This window comes from Hyperoodon ampullatus (assembly GCF_949752795.1).
Source record: "Hyperoodon ampullatus genome assembly, chromosome: 9".
NCBI lineage: Eukaryota > Metazoa > Chordata > Mammalia > Artiodactyla > Ziphiidae > Hyperoodon > Hyperoodon ampullatus.
The window spans coordinates 6,303,118-6,322,933 of record NC_136922.1 but is presented as its reverse complement, the minus strand read 5'-3'; the positions used below and the strand labels follow the sequence as shown (position 1 = coordinate 6,322,933).

The 19,816-nt window shown below is 35.3% G+C and overlaps 1 protein-coding gene across 5 annotated transcripts in view; it reads right to left on the bottom strand.

The window, feature by feature from the left end:
* CACNA2D1 (calcium voltage-gated channel auxiliary subunit alpha2delta 1) overlaps nt 1-19,816 on the bottom strand; it is a gene marked incomplete at both ends in the record, with an annotated part of 496,553 nt that overhangs the window by 10,590 nt on the left and 466,147 nt on the right. For all 5 annotated transcript variants that reach the window (XM_079711931.1, XM_079711932.1, XM_079711933.1 and 2 more), the window contains 12 exons: nt 4,900-4,982; nt 6,110-6,219; nt 8,210-8,339; nt 8,742-8,797; nt 10,397-10,449; nt 10,536-10,688; nt 11,550-11,621; nt 13,599-13,637; nt 14,020-14,087; nt 16,950-17,036; nt 18,091-18,194; nt 18,878-18,940. In XM_079711931.1, the coding sequence (XP_079568057.1) occupies nt 4,900-4,982; nt 6,110-6,219; nt 8,210-8,339; nt 8,742-8,797; nt 10,397-10,449; nt 10,536-10,688; nt 11,550-11,621; nt 13,599-13,637; nt 14,020-14,087; nt 16,950-17,036; nt 18,091-18,194; nt 18,878-18,940 (1,018 nt within the window). The remainder of the gene's footprint in view (nt 1-4,899; nt 4,983-6,109; nt 6,220-8,209; nt 8,340-8,741; nt 8,798-10,396; nt 10,450-10,535; nt 10,689-11,549; nt 11,622-13,598; nt 13,638-14,019; nt 14,088-16,949; nt 17,037-18,090; nt 18,195-18,877; nt 18,941-19,816) is intronic.

Genomic DNA, 19,816 nt, shown 5'->3' with positions numbered 1-19,816 from the left:
TAATGGATCAGGTCAAAGACAACAAGTCATCTGTGATTCCTCCTTTTTTCCCTCAAATCTAATCTATCAGCTTGTCCTCTTAACTCTAGCTTCAAAATATAGCCTCAAACTTACTACTTACCATATCATGTCCAAATTACCATTACTTCTTGCCTACACTCCTGCAAAAGCTGCCTCACTTGTCTCTCTGCTTCTACTCTTGCCCTTTATCAACTTTTTCTCCAAAAAGCAGTCTTCTTAAAACCGTAAATCAAATCCTTTCATGCTCTTCTTGAAATTTCTCAGAACAAAATCCAAATTTCTTATGAAGGCCTACAAAGCCTTAGGTGGTCTGCAGCCTGGCTGCCTCTCCATCTTCATTCTATATTCCTCCCCCTCCCCTCACCACTCACACTGCTCCGATAACACTAACTTTCTCTGCAACAGGTCAAGGTATTACTATCTATCTCAGGACCTCTGCACTTCCTCTTCTCTTTGTTCAAATACCTTTCCCTTTAGGTAGGTTAACCAGGTAAAAAAAACAGGGTTCTGAGTTACATATGAACTTGAGATAAAAAAATTATATTTTAGTATAAATGCATCTTAAATATCTCATGCATAGAAGAATGGCCTGATACCTAGTAGGTGTACTGTAAGTACTTGATAAATGAGTAGCAGTGTGTACTCCAATAAAGCACTGCATATATTGATTGGTTAGAAATACTGTAAACGTAAAATACTAACTTAAAGGCTTAATTGTCACTTCACCAGGAGAGCTCCCCAGTTCTAGTTAAGTATTAATTTGATGGAATGGAAAATTAGCACACATACAAGACCCATTGATGTATTAACGAAAAATACATCCTTATGTTCTAGAAATGTTATGGAAAGAAAAATATTCTCTCTGGCTCTGCTTCCATTGTTTTTATTTTTATATTTCTAGTGGTTTTTTTTTGGGGGGGGTTCATTTCCTCTGCGTGATGATGAGATATGTCTGTTTCTGTCTGGGAGGTGGTAGTTCAGATAACTTATTTGCAGTCCCTGAAGTCTGCACGTAGATTCACACTGAAAAATCTGTCCCTTCAGTTTCCTGATCGTGTTTTCTCATGTGTTTTGCATGGGCAACCACATCTACCAAGACTTGTAATTATTATATGGAAGTAAATTATGAGATACATTCTAAAAACATTCTAAATCAGAAATGCATAGATGTGGGAGAAACCCCAGCATTTTTTCTATCTTAAAGAAAGAGACCAAAATCCCACTAACACCACGACCAGAAAAATCACTCTGATTTTTAAAGATTATTGTAGTAGATAATAATAACAGATTGGTAGCTGGTTTCAGCTTAAAATAGTAAAGGGATACAGTGCCAACATTATATACATACGTTTTAAAATATGAGTAATTTAAAAATTTAATTTTAAAATTAAATAATTTTAAATGAGTAATTCTAAAATATGAGTAATTTTATTTGATTTCCTTCTAAGGATCTCTTTCAAAATACTCTTAGTAAAGATATCAACTAAGAATCCCTCATTCTTTTTTTTCTTTCCCATTACTACATAAAAGAAAAAGATGTCTAAACCATAGTTATATTCATGATTTCACCCCAAGGCTTACATTTTAAAACCAGGTATACTAGTGAGTAAAATCCTCTTCATTTTTCTCTTAGACAAGTATTACTAAACCCTTACTCTCCCTTTCTTTCCCCAACCAGAACCTGGGGTGACTAATTGCAAACAGTAAGAGTTCAAATCACTGGTAAGAACATCTACCAAATAATAGCTAACTTTTGAACTTAGATAGGTCTATACTTACGTCACCCACAGCAGCTTCAAAGAAAATGCATATTTAAAATTATTTAGGCAAGTAGATACTACATGTAACTCTTTTAATTGGAATAAGATCCCTAACAAATAGTTTCCTACAGAGAACCTTAACACACTTACCACATTAATTCATGAGGTAAGTTTAATGTACATATGTGTATACATACCTATACACACATTTATTCTGCATATTCATTTTTCATGTACCCAGTAACGTGCATTTATCAATTATGGTTGCATAAAATAATGAACTTCCTCAATAGTACATGTTATTGGCTTGCTTTACTTTCTTCTTTGATAAACTTTAGCTTTGTTTTTCTTTACCACTTAAATCTTCAGAACCATTATTTTATTATCCCAGAAGAAATTTAGTATTTTCTGACACTCCCTCTGCTTCTCCAATTTCCCCTCCTCTGATGAGCTCACTGCATTTATAGTAATGGCCACATCTCCATCTAGTGGTTTCCTAACCAATGAATACCTGGACAGCAATGAAGAAAGAATACAACAAAAGTGGTCTAGTTACAACAATCATGATTCCAGACCATCAAAAAAGAAACTGCAAAACTGTAAATGGAACCCTGAATGTAAACTCAGGCCCTAAAATATCTATTCAGTCGTACTGAGTATGTAATTCAGAAATTTGTTGAAGAGTAACAAATAATGATAATCTTCGCCTAGATAATGTAAGTAATACTAAAGCACTTCACTAAGAATATCAATATCTAAAAAATCTAAAAACGCTGTTTAAACCATATATGTTTAGAAAGGAAAAATTAGATAATAAGCTTAGAAGGTACTGAATAATGCTTAATAAAATTGAAACAGATCATTAATTTTATGTTAGCATCTTCTGAAACAAAATTGATGACCAACTCTAATAATTGTCCTTAGGGTATTTCTCTTAAATAAAAAGTGAGATATTGTGAAACATATAAAAATTTTTTTTCTCCACACTGACTTAACCTTTATACAAAACCTTATGAGAAATTACTGATTTTTAAATAAATATAGGAAACTGATCTGCTCTGTTCAGGATTAGAAACTTATGTAACATTTGAAAGCTGCTATTCTCGAAACAACATTACTACTGGCATTTTAATAACCTGGTTTCAGGACATTTATTATAGTGGATTTAGGGATATGGATTACTTTTTAAAATTTCAAGCCAAACGCAAAAACAAAGAAAAATTAGAGAAAGTGACTGACCATCCACACCACATGAAAACTTGCAGTAAAATGAAGATAGGAGCTGACATCATGGTACAGGCACGACTCGTTGTGCATATAAGTTGATCCTATTAATAACGGGCAAAGTAGCAAGTACAGGAAAAGGAAGGAAAACACAGAAGACATACAAGATGAGATTTCATGCAATTTGCTGGCAGTTAGCAGTTTATGTGAGCCTCCATCCAGAGCAGATTCACAGTGACCATTGCAAATAAGCATTACCAAAATATTCCACTGCCAAAAAAACACAAGACATTATTAGCACATTAAGCTACTGAGCAAAAGTTGTACTTTCACACACACTCCACTGTATAATTTATAGGAACTTGAGTATTGGAAGTTTTTGTCTTTGTAAAATCTGCATTACGCCTTGATCAAAAAGATAGTTACCTATGGTGAAAATATTGGGGGTAATGGTTTTTATATGATCTTTCAAGTGCATCTGAGTAAATTTAATCTCAGTCTTTGGTGACAAATAATTGATGAGGTAAGTTTCCCTAATGAGTGATACTACCCTTGGGCCCACAAACAGCATGCTTTGGGGAATGATTTGACGTGGCCAAAGCTCCTGAAAGTACATAGTAGGCAGAACAACAGAAGTCCTCATATCTGGATTTCATTTAAGGCTCAGTGTAAAATGAAAAAAAATCAAGTAGCTGCAACTTTGAATCACTTTTCCCCCCAGAGAGGAATGATCAATAATAGTCCTTACAGAGATAACTGGGATTTATTGGCTAAAACATTTTGCTTTTTAAGCCTTATTCCCCATCACTGATTTTATTTCTTCTTTGCTCCACTTTATATTATCTATTTGCATGTTATGCATCTATGGAAATGCCTTATTCTTTTTTGGAACAAATGTGGCTATGTGTATTTGAGTCAATAAGTACATATTAGGTAAATCTGTTCTAAATAAACAACCACCTCTAGAAATGCACATTAGTCAATAAATGATCTGACATGTTTTTAGAATAAACAGTTCCCCAGATGATAATGCTTTATGTTTGCAAGCCCCTTCATGCAAAGAGACATGACAGATTGGAGAACTGAGAAATATTATTTTTAAAATTTTAGTTTTTTATAAGTGAGAAATTTTTATATGGGCTTTATGCTTGAGAGTAAAGCTTCTTAAAAATTAAAATAATTTGAAAAGCATAAAGCTGCTTCTATATACAGTAAGTCCAAATAGTGTTTATGAGAGAAAGACAGCTGACCTATAGGAAAAGTAGTAGTCATCTTAAATAACATACATTAAATATGCTTTGTAAAATTATACCAACTTAACCCTGTGTTATTGACCTGGCTTAGTTTCAAACAATATATAAAAGTAATATAATTAAGGTAAATAATACATACCTAATAGGTGGCAGAATTAGAAACCATGTAAAGTACAATTACAAACTAAGGGGACGATAGTGATTTAACAGGTTTTTAAATACACTAAATACACTAAACACAGAAAATGTTATAATAAAAATAACTGTTATATCTTCAGGATTGGAATATAAATGAAGGTGGGCAACTCATATACCATTAGTAACGTTTACTGTCAGTTACAGGTCATTGAAAGTTTTAAAATCATCAGATTTGTGATCTTGGATTATTAGTAAATTGGTCGGCATTGTGTTTGAAAGTACAATTTCTGTGGAAAGGACAGAAGAGGCAACTGTTAAGCTTATGCTAACCGTGAAAAATACTGAAATAAAAAATCTATATACCAGCAAGTATGTCACGTTAATGAGAAACACTATGGTTATGGTTAAGACATTACACTGGAGTTAAAACTACAATTTATCTCCTTAAATTATTGTGACCATTGAGATATATTTTAATACAGCAAATGTTTGGTCTTACTTACCAAGGCATTGTTATCAAAGCAGACATCAGGTCCTTTTCGGTATCTGGGTTGCTTCACCATATCACAAGGATCTGGACCATCAGCTAAAGAAACTTGTTAAGGAATATGAAGTTACTTTTTTTTTTTTTTTACACAATTAAAAAAATACAGTGCAACACACTTATTTCTCAAAGCAAGCCAGAGAAACCGATGCCATTATTCTGGTCCCACACAACCAGTTCAAGTACTATGGGATTTAAAGTACTGAACTGCCACAAATTTTCTCCTGTCTAGGGCCTGTGTGAAGAGATCAACGCTTTACACAGCATGGTCGCTGGCACAGAGGAAGTACTCAGGAAATATCTGTACAATACAAGTGGATGAAATGTGCAAATGACATAGCATATAAGAGAGGGTCATACATGTAAGACCATAAGGGAGGGCCTGGGTGCCTCCTATTTAGCAAGACAGAAATAGAAACTAATTCCTAGTAACAAACATCAGTTCCAAACATAGGTGAGGACTATGTATTTTTCCAGAAACAGCAAAAACTAGAGGCAGTCTACCGAACCTCTGCCTGCAATGCTTCAATAGTCATTTCACTGTCATTTAGCATATTTACTACCCGAAGGCTTTTTAGCATTACTGCCATGGCAGTTCTAGCATACAACAGGATTCACCTTCGTTTTTTAAGGCTGAATAATATTCCATTGTAGGTATAGACCCCATTCAACTCCATTTGTGATGACGGGCTGTTGAGAGCTTTCAAGCCACAACAATCCCTTTTCCCTTCTGTCCCACACCTGGGCGGGCTGACAGGGAAGACTGAGTGTCCCCTCCTTTGGCACTGCCTGGAAGTTCAGGCCAACAAGCCCCAGGCAGCACTGGCAAAGGCCCAGCACGGTCCCCAACCACCATAAAACCCCGAGCCAGGTACTTCTCCCTGCCCTCTCTAGCCATTTTCAGGGCTACTTGGGAACCTGCACTGCTCCCTCTACAAAGACTCACGGTACCAGTATGAAGCCTTTCCCATCCTCTTGGTGCACGTGTGGCATCATCAGTCTTGACATCCAAATGACATTTTGTGTGGAGGGTCCATTCTGCCTCTGTGAGGTGATCTCAGCACTCTGTGATATTTTCCTCTTTCGGGGCACGAACAATGTGACGAGGTTAAAAATGCACAGCTTTAAGACGGTTTTCCATTCCAAACCTCTTCAGTGTCAAAGGATACAAGTCTGCTCTGCTTGTATGAGCAATCGCGTGTCACAGGGACAAGTCCCTTTGCTCTCAACCATTATGAATATTAAGTTGGTGTTCATAAGTTTTTCTACATGGAAGATTCTGTAAAATAAATATTTTTAAAAATCAGAAAAAATTATCATCTGAGAGAAGAATAGATTTCAAAGATTTTTACGTATTAGAATGAAAGAAAATAGGACCTTTTCAAACAAAGCATCACCTACACGAACAGTAACATTGAATGATTTTAGAAGAGAAAGATGACCATGTTTGATTAACATGGACATGCTATCTCTCAAATGAATACTAAAAAAATTCCAACAGACATTTTAAGTGTGACCTTTGTTTCTTAAGTGATGATAGTCCTCAATGCAAAATAAACACCATCTAGTTGTTTCATTTTACATATTTAGGGAACTGTGGTATCTACCACTGAAAATGTGCCCAAGTTGCCTTATTTTACAGTAAAGGAAAGTAGGAGCACAAAAATGGCTCAGCATTTCCCCAAGTCATGGCAGACTGAAGTCTGGATCAGTGCCATTCAACAAACTTTCTGTGAAGATAGAAACGTCTTCCGCTTTAACCAGCATGGTAAACAATTGCCACATGAGGCTATTGAGCACCTGAAATGATGACTAGCATGACTGAGGCACAAAACTGTAATATTAACTAACTGCAATTTGATGATTGAAATTGCCACCTGTGGCTGGTCACTACTGAGTTGGGACAACACAGGCAATAGACAGAATTATGGGCTTTGAATTCCATGCGGTGTGTTCTCCACATCTTAAGCTGCTTCTACCTTCCACAATAAAAATGTAGATCTGTCATTAAAGGGTAATTTATTTTTCAAAGAATGGGATTTTTTTAACCTACTGAAGTTGGGACACAGCATAAAGTTACACAGCACAAATGTAAAAATGATTGAACTTAATACTTATATAGATCTTTACAGTTTAACTTAGTCATTTTTTAAAGCATATATTGCTAGTCCTGAACATCAATCAATGAAAGCCCAAAGACTCTAAAGTCTTTCTGATGTACCCATTAAACATGCCACAGTTCTGTTTCCTGAAGGTGATGTCCTGATATACTAAACTCGAAACAAGATGGTCTGCTTTTTTCTGAGTACATCCCCTTTCTTCCTCCTAGGATATACAGGTTTAATAAAGTAAGTCATAAAATCATACTGACCATGTCTATTAAAAATCTGTGCTAGTTTCAGTTAAGCCCTTCCTGAAAATATATATATTTTAAACTGTTATAAACTTCTTTTCCAAATCGCCTAGCAACTACCTATTCCATCCCTGTCAGCTGCTCAAATTTCCTCACCTCCTCATCTTTCCTCTTCTCCCTGTTAACATTTCTTCTAGAATAAGCTGTCCTCAGCTACCGAAAACAAAGTGTCCCAACTCTGTGCCTTTCTGCTCCGTTCTCAGGGATCCTGTGACATGGATTATCTCGTTCCTTTCAAAACTTCAAGAATCTCCCACCTTGCCTTTCTCTCTCTCATTACAACAAAATTCAACCTCTCCATCTCTTCCAACATTTTTTCAGGAGGTTTTATGGGCGATGATGACTAACATTAACCTTGATTTTAGGAAATGATATGTTCTCCTAGTTCTTTCAGTTTCAACTCAAAGATACATTCAATTCTAAATTTAAGTGAAGAGTACAAGTAAAACTTACTAGCCAAGAATATTTTTGTTCACCTGTTTCGTAAATATAATTAATTCTAATCTTATCAGAGAAAATAATCTCTGAAACTATCTCTACATTAGAAAAATTTTAATGTGGATTCTTCTAGACAAAATATAACACAATCAAATTCCTCTATGTTCTGCCTAAAAGTGGGTATAATTATTTTGATCACGTAATTATTATAGCTGAAGGGATTACAACTTATCAGAGTTAGAATTAATTTTAAAAACCTTCAGAGAAACTGAAGAGCTCTGATTATTTTCAACTTAAAGCAGTTATTCAGATCTCTCGCACTCAAAAGACAACCTCCTTTATTTTCTGTGACGATTATAAAAGTGAATACAATTTCTTAGTCAAACAGGACTAGTCCAGAAATGAAGAAACAAATTACCTGGAACAGTTTCCACAGTCTAATACACCGCTGAATGATTTACTGTCGTTATCGAAGAAATACTGGGTTTGTTCGGTAATGCAGCTCTGCTTTGACAGAGAGGCTGTGAAGTCATCATCTTCCATCTCAACTGTGGGGAAAATAAAGAGGATCACCATGAGGGGACACTTCGGTCGGTCTCCCAGAGCCTTCATTTCTCACAGAGCAAAACAAATGTATGAGGGCAGGCACCTCAACTGGCTTGTTTACTCCGTGTGGCGTGTGGCGTAGTGGCAGCCCTTAAAGATGCCCAATAGAATAAATGAATTTGAATACATTTGAGTTTGAATACAGCTGCAAAACAGAGGCCAATGTGACCTAGGAATGTTTCTAAGGCAGTAGGAAAGTTCTGACAAAATGATTTCAACCTACAAAAGTGTTAAATGGACGATCTCTCTCTCTCTCTCACACACACGCACTTTCTGAGTTTTGAACTCGGAGCATCCAAAAAGAAAATGTTAATTATTATGACAGTATCTGAGCATTTACATACCTGCCTCAAGAAGTCGTGGAAAGGTCAAACTCAAGAGAAACTGCTGTAGAATAGACCTGAATTTTAAATATGAAAAAGTATTGATATTTTCCTTCATAAATTAACAAAAACCAGAGTATTTTGGCATGTACACAAACACGTTTCTTTTTCATCTTTTTGGAAAAAGTTGAGAATTTGCTAATAGAAAGTTGAGGAGCATTTTTATATAAGTATTTCTTAAATTATGCAAGACATTGTCAATTCCCTTCTGTAAAAGAAGTCATGAAGTCAGATGTGTTCAGGACCCAGTGAGGAACACATACGTGTCAAGACACCTATACAAAATCAGAGCAAGGAGAAGTGATAACTCTAAGAGGAAGAATGTCATCATTCTGGTGCGTAGTTTCCACACTCAAGGTTTTCTCCTTATTTTAGTTATTAAAGCTCTGTGGTAGGAAAAAAAAAAACAAAAAACCCAAACAAAAATGACTTTGTACCATGGGTTTACAAACTATTTACAATATAGAACATATTTGTAAATACATAATGTGGCATTCATGAAATACAATAGACATATATATAGGGCATATGGCATGTTTCAGTTTTACAATAAATGACAATTGAGCCAAATATCAGTAAAAACTCATCTGGAACTGAGTTTAGTTAAAACAAAAGTTGGGGGGAAGGCTGAGGAGGGGGAAGGTTCTGTCCAGAAAATAGCATAAAGACAGTCAAGTATTTCAGGATGCCTATGAGCTTCAGAAAACCTAGGTAAATGCATATACAAATGTCATTGTCAGAACAGAAAGCACCCTTTTTCATAATTTTTTTTAGGAAAAATTGGATTTTTAATCTAACATCTTTGTTATTTTAATAAAATGGCATAATCATTTAATTTTCACTGGGAAAGCCACAACATCAAGTGAACATTATAGATTAAACTTAGACAATACCGTAGGGCAATGATACAAAAGAGAGAGAGATAGGGAGGGAGGGAGGGAGGGAGGGAGAGAATGGACCCAGACACAACAGGAGGATTAGTTACTTGACTGATCAGACCCAAACAGTGACAAATTTGATCTTCCAGACTTTCCACAGTGCCTCAATAAGCAGTTTAAATGTCTTCTTTTCATAGATGGCAGGATATAGGTAAGAGGGGAAGGAGGGAGGAAGGGTAGAACCAGTGAAAAGAAAGGATTAGATCCATTTCAGGAACATGATGCTTCTAAAATGATGCCAGCCTTTGTAAGAAAAATGAGGAGGTAGAAAGGTAAGTCATCATGTCATGAATTTCATGGATGAAGACATTTAACTCGCATAATGAAGGCAATAAATAGTAACTTTTTATAGATCAATATGCCTAAAATGTAAGGATTGAGTATAATATATAAAAAAAAAGAAAAGAGTTTCAACAGATCCATAGATAAAAGAAGCCCCTGAAAAGGCCGAAGTGTGCCTGAGCATAATAGTGTTTTCATATAAAAAGCTGAATAACTGTAACGGTTTTACAGTGATCATTAAGAAAAAATACTTATGAATATTACCAAGATGTGCTGTAGGAAATGAAAAAAACTCATTCCCATAATAATTATCTACATGTCCATCCTTCCATCACATTCTTTACTATTTCACAACAATTTTCTCCCAATACCAATAAAACTACAATTTTGACTTACCAGGCAGCAGCAGTGGCCCACCAGCCTATGTGTAATATGTCTGCTATTGATGGCTATAAAATAGAATAAAAAAGTATTACATTAATCTATGCTGAGTGTCCCTCTGAGAGGACGGAAGGGTGAGCTGCATATTACTGACCACGTATGCTGAGCGATGCCCTGATCCTTGTTTTGGTGCAGCTCCAGGCTCACACACTGACTGATAATCATAAGATTTATTATAAGCATAAACTGATATATTAACCAGATGTCTCATCAAACTTGGATCAATCTCTCCAAAAAATCTTCCAATCTGGTACAGAAAAAAATAATAAAGTTTCAAATGTAAGCCAAATATCAACACCTGAGCCAGTACAAACAAAAGAAATGATACAAAGAAACAGAACTAAAACTATGGAGGGGCTTGAAAACAAAAGCAAGTAATAAACCAGTATATGATACTCTGAAAGAACTCCAGTGAGATTAGGTCTTCTCATTTCTGAATGGCTCCCTGTGCTATCTGGAAGGAACGGACAGTTTACTAAGCCTTAAGTCACAATCCAATAAGAGAAATGGTGAAACTAGAAAAAGAAACTTGTAGGGACTGTGCTGAACTGGAGTGAGTCCCATCTATAGGGACAACCTCTAGCTCACCAATTCCAACCCATAAATATTGTAATTTAGGAAAACTGTCCAGTATGGAGAGATCATTTTTGTTTGTTTTTTAAAGAGAAGCCAGATATACAGATTCAGAAATGAAATTAGTTGGCAATTAATTCTACTTTGTTTAAAACCCTGTGTAAACCAAAGAGCCTAACTGTTACCAATTTCCAAATTTCAGGTTAGAATTTTCATCTGTTTCAAACCAGCTATGTATTAGGACTGACATTATCAACTGATTAATATGCAAACATTTTCTAAATTTCTGAGATCAAAAATAAAAAGTTCATATGATGTTAAAATCCTTAGCTCTATGTTTTAATGGTAACCATACCAGAAAGTAAACTCAGCTAACAAATATAAGGAAAACTAGTTTTAGGATGCATTTCTTAATGGTTTACATTACATTAAGAACTTCAATTATCAATTTTTATAGTGGTGTGAAGGAGTTTTGTAATGTTGATCAGGGAAACACACTTTGGAAACGTTACTCCTTGCCACTTTAGGTACAAACCTGGTTAGTGTAATCATCATGATTTGCCATCAGAAGAAACCCACCGTCATCTAGAATCACACAATCCATTACCTAGCAAAACAAAAATGACAGTTAATACACTTTTTTTTTTTTTTTTTTTTTTTTTGCGGTACGTGGGCCTCTCACTGTTGTGGTCTCTCCCATTGCGGAGCACAGGCTCCGGACGCGCAGGCTCAGTGGCCATGGCTCACGGGCCCAGCTGCTCCGTGGCATGTGGGATCTTCCCAGACCGGGGCACGAACACGTGTCCCCTGCATCGGCAGGCAGACTCTCCACCACTGCACCACCAGGGAAGCCCAGTTAATACACTTTGTTTGGAAGGTTAGGTTACATAATCATTACTCCATTATATAGATGATTATAACAATAAAAATAGGAGAAAAACTTAGATAACTGTATCTCCTCTTGAACATATAGGCTCAGGATATTCTGATGAAATAAATTAAGGGCATGCATATAGATTGCTGTCAAACCATCAAGGCTTGAAATTCCACCACAATCCGTCCAGTTAAAATTGTCAACACAGGGATTTCCCTGGTGGTGCAGTGGTTAAGAATTGCCCGCCAATGCAGGGGAAAACGGGTTTGAGCCCTGGTCTGGGAAGATCCCACATGCCACGGAGCAACTAAGCCACAACTACTGAGCCCACACGCCGCAACTACTGAAGCCCGCGCACCTAGAGCCCGTGCTCCACAACAAGAGAAGCCACTGCACCACAATGAAGAGTAGCCCCTGCTTGCTGCAACTAAAGAAAGCCCGCACGCAGCAACAAAGACCCAACGCAGACCAAAAAAAAAAAGTCAACTCAGTCTGAACGAAAACATAAGAACAAATCAGAAATAATCTTTTTGCCACCACACTGTCATCTAAATGAACCAGGAAACTGGATAAACCAAAACGTTTAATAATGTACAATTATTATTTTAAACACATAAGATTTTGACAAGAAAGACATTAATAAAAATCCATTTGGGGCACTATTCATCACAGACTTTAAAAAGCAGCAGCATGAGGTTATTTATAACTATTTTATACTAAAAATATTTGATTGGATAATTTGAGATGTAAAAGCAGGAAGCAAGACAAAAAAAATGCCTCTGACAGAGGAAAAATAATCATATATCCTAAAGTATTCCCATCCAGTTTAAATTATGTTTAAATGCATGAATCAATTTAATAATTTTTATTGTATAAAATCACAAAAACATTGTTTTCAGATTTGGGGATGTAATGCATTCTATTTTTCTAATATGGAAGGAGCTTGCTAAAACCTTTGCTCTAAAAACAGCTGATACATAGTCTATGTAAAATGGATGTTACAAAAATAATTAAAATTACTGGCTTATGATTTCACAAGACTAGGCGTGATAAAATGATATGAAACCCCTGCTTCCTTTGGAAATATATATACATACATAAGAGGACTGAAAGAAAATGGTGGAATTCATCATTCTTATTCATTATATGAATAATTTATCTAGTATCATTCTTACAGCATCTTCAGCTTGGAACAAAGCAAGTTGACATTTCCTTTTTCAATTTCTCAAACAGAAATGGAAGTAATAGAAGACAATGTAAAAATCCAATCCAGGCAAGTAAAACTATGTAATACCAAGGTTTAGTTAAAAAAACTTTCTCACCACTATAAACACAGTGTGAAAAATTCAGATAAAGTGCAAAAGATGAGGAAAGATTGCACTGATAATCAATAAATACGCCTCAGTTAGAAACTCTGGTCAGAAACAAATTTGTATTTATATGTACAAAAGAATCTAACACAATTGAGACTGAAGCGAATACAGTCTATATTGATATAGCTTTTTAATGAATATTTTTAAATGCTTCTAATGTTTAAGGTTAGGAATTAAAAGCATATAATTCAAATTCTTATCTCTGACTTAGTTCACAATTCCATAGAATATTTTTTTAGCATTTGACTAAAGCTTCCTGCATCTTTCTTTATCATTAGAGTCTTAGAGTAACACAAAAAATTGTACTTAAAAATTCCATTTTAAAGAGTTTTCTTACATCACTGTTTCTTTTACAGTCACAGACTGGACCAGCACACTGAAAGACAGAAATACAGTTATCACCTCATATTATCTTTCTAGTTGGATTTTAATTATATCATTTTAATTATTACCATATTATGATTAGAAATTTTATAATAATTCATATAAAAGATTAAATGATACTCTAGTCAATAGCTTTATCTTTACAAATTAGAAAATATCAGCCAATAAATATTTAAACTAGCATTTTAAATTATGATACTGAAATATTTTTCTTTTATTAGTTGACTAAACAAAAAATTCTTTGAAAAAATAGGAATTTGTAATTCTGCTTCAATGTAGTAGCATCGAAAATTTATTTTGTCACTGTATAAGACTTTATTTGCTTTCAAAGATCAGTAAATGTAGCATAAGAATTTTTTAAAAAGTTATCTTACCGGATCCCTGATTGATGTTTTGGTGAAATTCTCTATCCAGGAATTTACATCAATTTTAATTCCAACAACTGAAACAATCATGTAAAGAAAAACTGACACATACATTTAAAAAATGTAGCTATAATTCTCATTTATCTTTCCTCTCACATTTAAAAATTCCTGAGCAGGCAAATGTAAGTTTCTTAAGATTAAAAAAAAAAATTCTGTTTAATTGCAGATATACATTGAAAAGCTCATTCAAATTCATTTAAAAGGTGGCAAATTTAATTAGCTACAATATAATTTCTAGGGTATGATAATTTAAATAATTTATATTCAATTTAATGCTATTTTATAATGTTTATTACAGACATATATTTCTTGGGGTTTTCATTAAGAAGTAATACTAATAGCTCTTAAACTGTTATATAAACTTCATTTATACACACATTTATTTACTATAACCTGGTCAATTAACTAATAAAGGAGGCTTAAAAAAATGAGTGTCGGGAATAGCTTTATAAATATGAGGTCATTCAAGTGGTGGGTTTTAAGAGGCTTCCCTAATCTGACCAGTGCATGCAGTAGGTGCTTAAGAAATGTTTGCTGAGAATATACAATGGAGAAAAGACAGCCTCTTCAATAAGTGGTGCTGTGAAAACTGGACAGCTACTTGTAAAAGAATGAAATTAGAACACTCCCTAACACCATACACAAAAATAAACTCAAAATGGATTAGAGACCTAAATGTAATGCCAGAAACTATAAAACTCTTAGAGGAAAACATAGGCAGGGCACTCTATGACATAAATCACAGCAAGATCCTTTTGACCCACCTCCTAGAGAAATGGAAATAAAAACAAAAATAAACAAATAGGACCTAAAGAAACTTAAAAGCTTTTGCACAGCAAAGGAAACCATAAACAAGATGAAAAGACAACCCTCAAAACGGGAGAAAATATTTGCAAATGAAGCAACTGACAAAGGATTAATTTCCAAAATATACAAGCAGCTCATGCAGCTCAATATCAAAAAAAACAAACAACCCAATCCAAAAATGGGCACAAGACCTAAATAGACATTTCTCCAAAGAAGATATACAGATTGCCAACAAACACAAGAAAGGATGCTCAACATTGCTAATCATTAGAGAAATGCAAATCAAAACTACAATGAGCTATCATCTCACACCAGTCAGAATGGCCATCATCAAAAAGTCTAGAAACAATAAATGCTGGAGAGGGTGTGGAGAAAAGGGAACCCTCCTGCACTGTTGGTGGGAATGTGAATTGGTACAGCCACTATGGAGAACAGTATGGAGGTTCCTTAAAAAACTAAAAATAGAACTACCACACGACCCAGCAATCCCACTACTGGGCATATACCCTGAGAAAACCATAATTCAAAAATAGTCATGTACCACAATGTTCACTGCAGCTCTATTTACAATAGCCAGGACATGGAAACAACCTAAGTGTCCATCAACAGATGAATGGATAAAGAAGATGTGGCACATACATACAATGGAATATTACTCGCCATAAAAAGAAATGAAATTGAGTTATTTGTAGTGAGGTGGATGGACCTAGAGACTGCCATACAGAGTGAAGGAAGTCAGAAAGAGAAAAACAAATACCATATGTTAACACATATATATGGAATCTAAAAAAAAAAAAAAAAAGGTTCTGAAGAACCTAGGGGCAGGACAGGAATAAAGACGCAGATGTAGAGAATGGACTTGAGGATACGGGGAGGGGGAAGGGTAAGCTGGGACAAAGTGAGAGAGTGGCATTGACATATATATACACAGTACCAAATGTGAAATAAATAGCTAGTGGGAAGCAGCCGCATAGCACAGGGAGATCAGCTCAGTGCTTTGTGACCAGCTAGAAGTGTGGGATAGGGAGGGTGGGAGGCAGGGAGACACAAGGGGGAAGAGATATGGGGATATATGTATATGTATAACTGATTCACTGTGTTATAAAGCAGAAACTAACACATCATTGTAAAGCAATTATACTCCAATAAAGATGTTTTAAAAAATTAAAAAAAGAAAAAAAAAAGAAATGCTTGCTGAAGTGTGGATAAATGAGTGGATGAGTAGGTAGGTGAGTAGGTGGCACATGAATGAGTGATTGAGAGAATAAGATTGAAAGAGTAAATGAGCAATTGAGAGAATGAAGGAAGGAGTGAATGAGTTGCTGAGTGAATGATGGAGTGATTGTATGCAGTTCAAACACTGGGGGGTGAAATTGCCCTCAAGAGCAGAAAGGAGTTTATCTACCTTCTCAATCTGGCCTATCTTTTCTAAAATTAAAACAATACTGAATTATATATATATATATTAACTTTTACTGCATCTGTTCATTCCAGCCCACTTCTAATTCCCACTGATGCTCAGTTTTATGAACTTTTTCATTTGCTTGATTTCTTTTGCCAAAAGACTCATTATTCTATATATTTTATTGTGAGGTTTTTTTTTTAATAGATCCCTACCTAATTCTTTTTAACAGATACATAGTATAGATATGCCACAATTTATCTTTTCCCCCAATGATGGAAACTTAACTTTTCATATTTAAATTATTACAAATATTTACATCCTTGTCCATATCTACTTTTGTATATTTGAAATGCTTTATAGGATAGACTTCTGAGTGGAATTGCTGGATTAATCCAGCATTTAGAATTTTGATATAAAACATGAAACTGACTCCCTAAATTTATGTCAAGAGTGTATAAACATACACACTTCTTTGAAAACTCCTTAAATCTTATTTTATCCCCAATCTCATAGGTAACTAATTGTGTTTCATTTTATTTTTCAAATTTGACTTTATTTTCGTTGAAGCTTTCTGATAGCCTTCCTGATAAGCAGTGCCAGTTGATAATATAAACAGTAGGTCACATTTAATTTTGGTTGTGTGTATGTGTACAATATATGTGCTTACCTGCAGGTTTAAGAAGTTTTCCTTGGATGTATATTTCTACAGCTTTGCTTACCATAATGCCTGATTCATAAGCACCAGGTCCACTTTCTAAAAAAAAAAAAAAAAAAAAAAAGGAAAAGTAGACCTATCTAGATAAATCAAATAATATTAAATTTCTTTTAATAGGTACAGGTGGATACTGTTTTACTTAAATGTTCTAGCATAAATATGTTATCAAGAAGTGTCCGGGGCTTCCCAGGTGGCGCAGTGGTTGAGAGTCCGCCTGCCGATGCAGGGGACATGGGTTTGTGCCCCGGTCCGGGAAGACCCCACATGCCGTGGAGCGGCTGGGCCCATGAGCCATGGCCGCTGAGCCTGTGCGTCTGGAAGTGGTCTCCTCTTCCCTTTTCTTCCTTTTTATAGCAGGCTAATTAGAGTGTCCAGGAATTGGTTTGCATTAATTGACTTTGGAATGAGAATTACTCAGCTTGGCTGCATCACTCTCACAATAAAGGATGCACACCAAATCCCTGCTTTATGACACTATAATACTGGGGAGGCTGCTGAAGTAAAGCAGAAAGATTGATCTTAGATTCACAAAACTGCTGTAAAACTGTAAAAGATACATATTCCTGGAAAAAACTGAAATTCTCTGAACTTCAGTTTCCCCATTTGTGAAAATGGTGATGGTAGAACCAACCCTCAGAAAGCATGAAGGATTAAATTAGAAAGTTTTAGGGAAAGAACCCAATAAAGTATTTTAAAATATAGGCTATTATTACTTTTTATAAATGTTATGCAACTCATACCGATTAAAGAGCAAACTGTTTAATTACATTTTAAAAATTCATTAAACATTCTTAAATATATTTGCAGTTTGTGAAATGAGGGATGATCTATATGTGTTTCAATGTATTACGCATGCCTGTAGATATGCTGTCTTTACATTACTGGGTGGCTGATTTCTTGTAGATGCATTTTGCTTCCTCAACTAAATGGATGCTTCTGTCCTTCCAATGTCGTGCATATGGTATATGCTTAATGATGACTCTTCTGAGCAAATAACATAAAATATATTGCTTGTGTGGGGGGAAGCAGGTAGTAGCAATGATTTATTTTTTAAAAAGGAATTGCGATGGCTGAATTCTAAAGCAATACTTACTGTTAAAGTATGGAGCAGTGAAAACATAGTTCTCATTATCAAGACTTCTTTTATAAAAGCTGTCCTCATATGTTTCTGGGTTTTCTTGCCAATTTTCTCCAGCCCTAAGGAGGAAATGGGTCATCATTTTTATTCTTTAATCTACTCGATAACTTACTTTTCCCTTTGTGGACACCACTGAACTTTAGAGATATGTCTGTATCTCAGGTTATGTCTAAGGAGGTTAGTGGTAATTGATGGTGTAAATGACATTCACTACTAAGCAACAGATCTGCTTAGAATTAAACTAAGGAGCAGAAAAAGCTGACGTCTAGTTTTACTCTGCCAATTACTAGCCAGGTAATTATAGACAAGTCAGTTAATAAGTCGATTAATATTAATAAGCCTACACAGCCCACTTTATGGACTCTTCTGAAGATAAACACAGATAAAATCCATAGAACAGTGAAAGCAATGAAGTGCTATGCAAATATTGGCAATCGACATATTTGTAATAACCATTATGTTCATTTAACCAGGTTAGCTTATGTCTATGAAGAGAGAAATCTCTTTGATAACCTCTTCAGTGTTGTAATATATATGAGAAGCAAAAACATCATTGAAGAATTATAATAGCATTTTTGAAAGAAATGGAGTATTTTAATAATTAAGTACTTTAGGTAAGTTCCAATTTAACTACTAATAATGATCAGTTTCTCTGAAGAATGGCTCCTTATACAGTAAGGTACAGATCCCTGGAGTAGCATTTTGTAATCTAGTCATTTTCACAGATGCTGTTTGAACTTACTCTTTGGGATAAACTCTGGTAATCCCACCATCGGTCACAACAAAGCGTGCTTTCACTCCCTTGCTGGAACAGAAGACAAAAGAAGGAAATTTTCACTCAACTTATTCTTTGTAAGAATAGTTTAGGTGTTGGTGGTACAAAGAGAAATAGAATGAGTTCCTGAGATAAAGGAAGCTGAAGTAAATGTATCAATAGATGTAAACTATGTTTTAATAAAACATAGTTTTTAGATATTTCTTAAAATATCTAAGAAATAGTTAAAGGGAGGATGCTTAAGGAAGACATTTCATAAGAAATAATGAGATAGCTGCATGCTGAAGATGGAATGGGAGTTAACACAGATGACAGGAAGACATCACATGTAAAGAAAAGAGTACATGTAAGGGAAAGCTAGTGAGAGTGGTAGTATTTGGTGTAATAAAAGCATAAAGCATGAGGTGAGAAACAACAGGAGGTAAAGTTGCAAGTATAAGCTTCTGAAGAATGGTCAGCTCATGAGTGATCGTGAAATCCACGCTGGAGAGGCTGTTTCACCTTCACCCTGAAGTTAGGGCTCCGTTTTAAAAGTGAGACTCTGGAAAGTATGAGTTACATGGAGAACAGCGTGGGGCCCGTGGGCAGTGGAATTGGAAGCCCTAAAGGCAGAGACATCAGCCGCTGTGATTTCTTAGAAATGGAAAACAATTAGAACCCTGGGTATGAAGAAGAGAGGAAAACATTTTTAGAAACAATATTTAGTACGTGGTGGTTGACTGGAAATGGGGCAGAGAAGAGCCTGGAAACGAGAACCATCGTCAGATTTCTCCCTGTCTTGACTGGCTGTAGGGCAGGGCTATTAGAAAGCTAACTGAACATTCACTAGAAGCCCTAGTTTACCACCAACACTGAGACACACGCAAGCACACCTATTTAATTTGATTATTCATACTGTAGCGTATA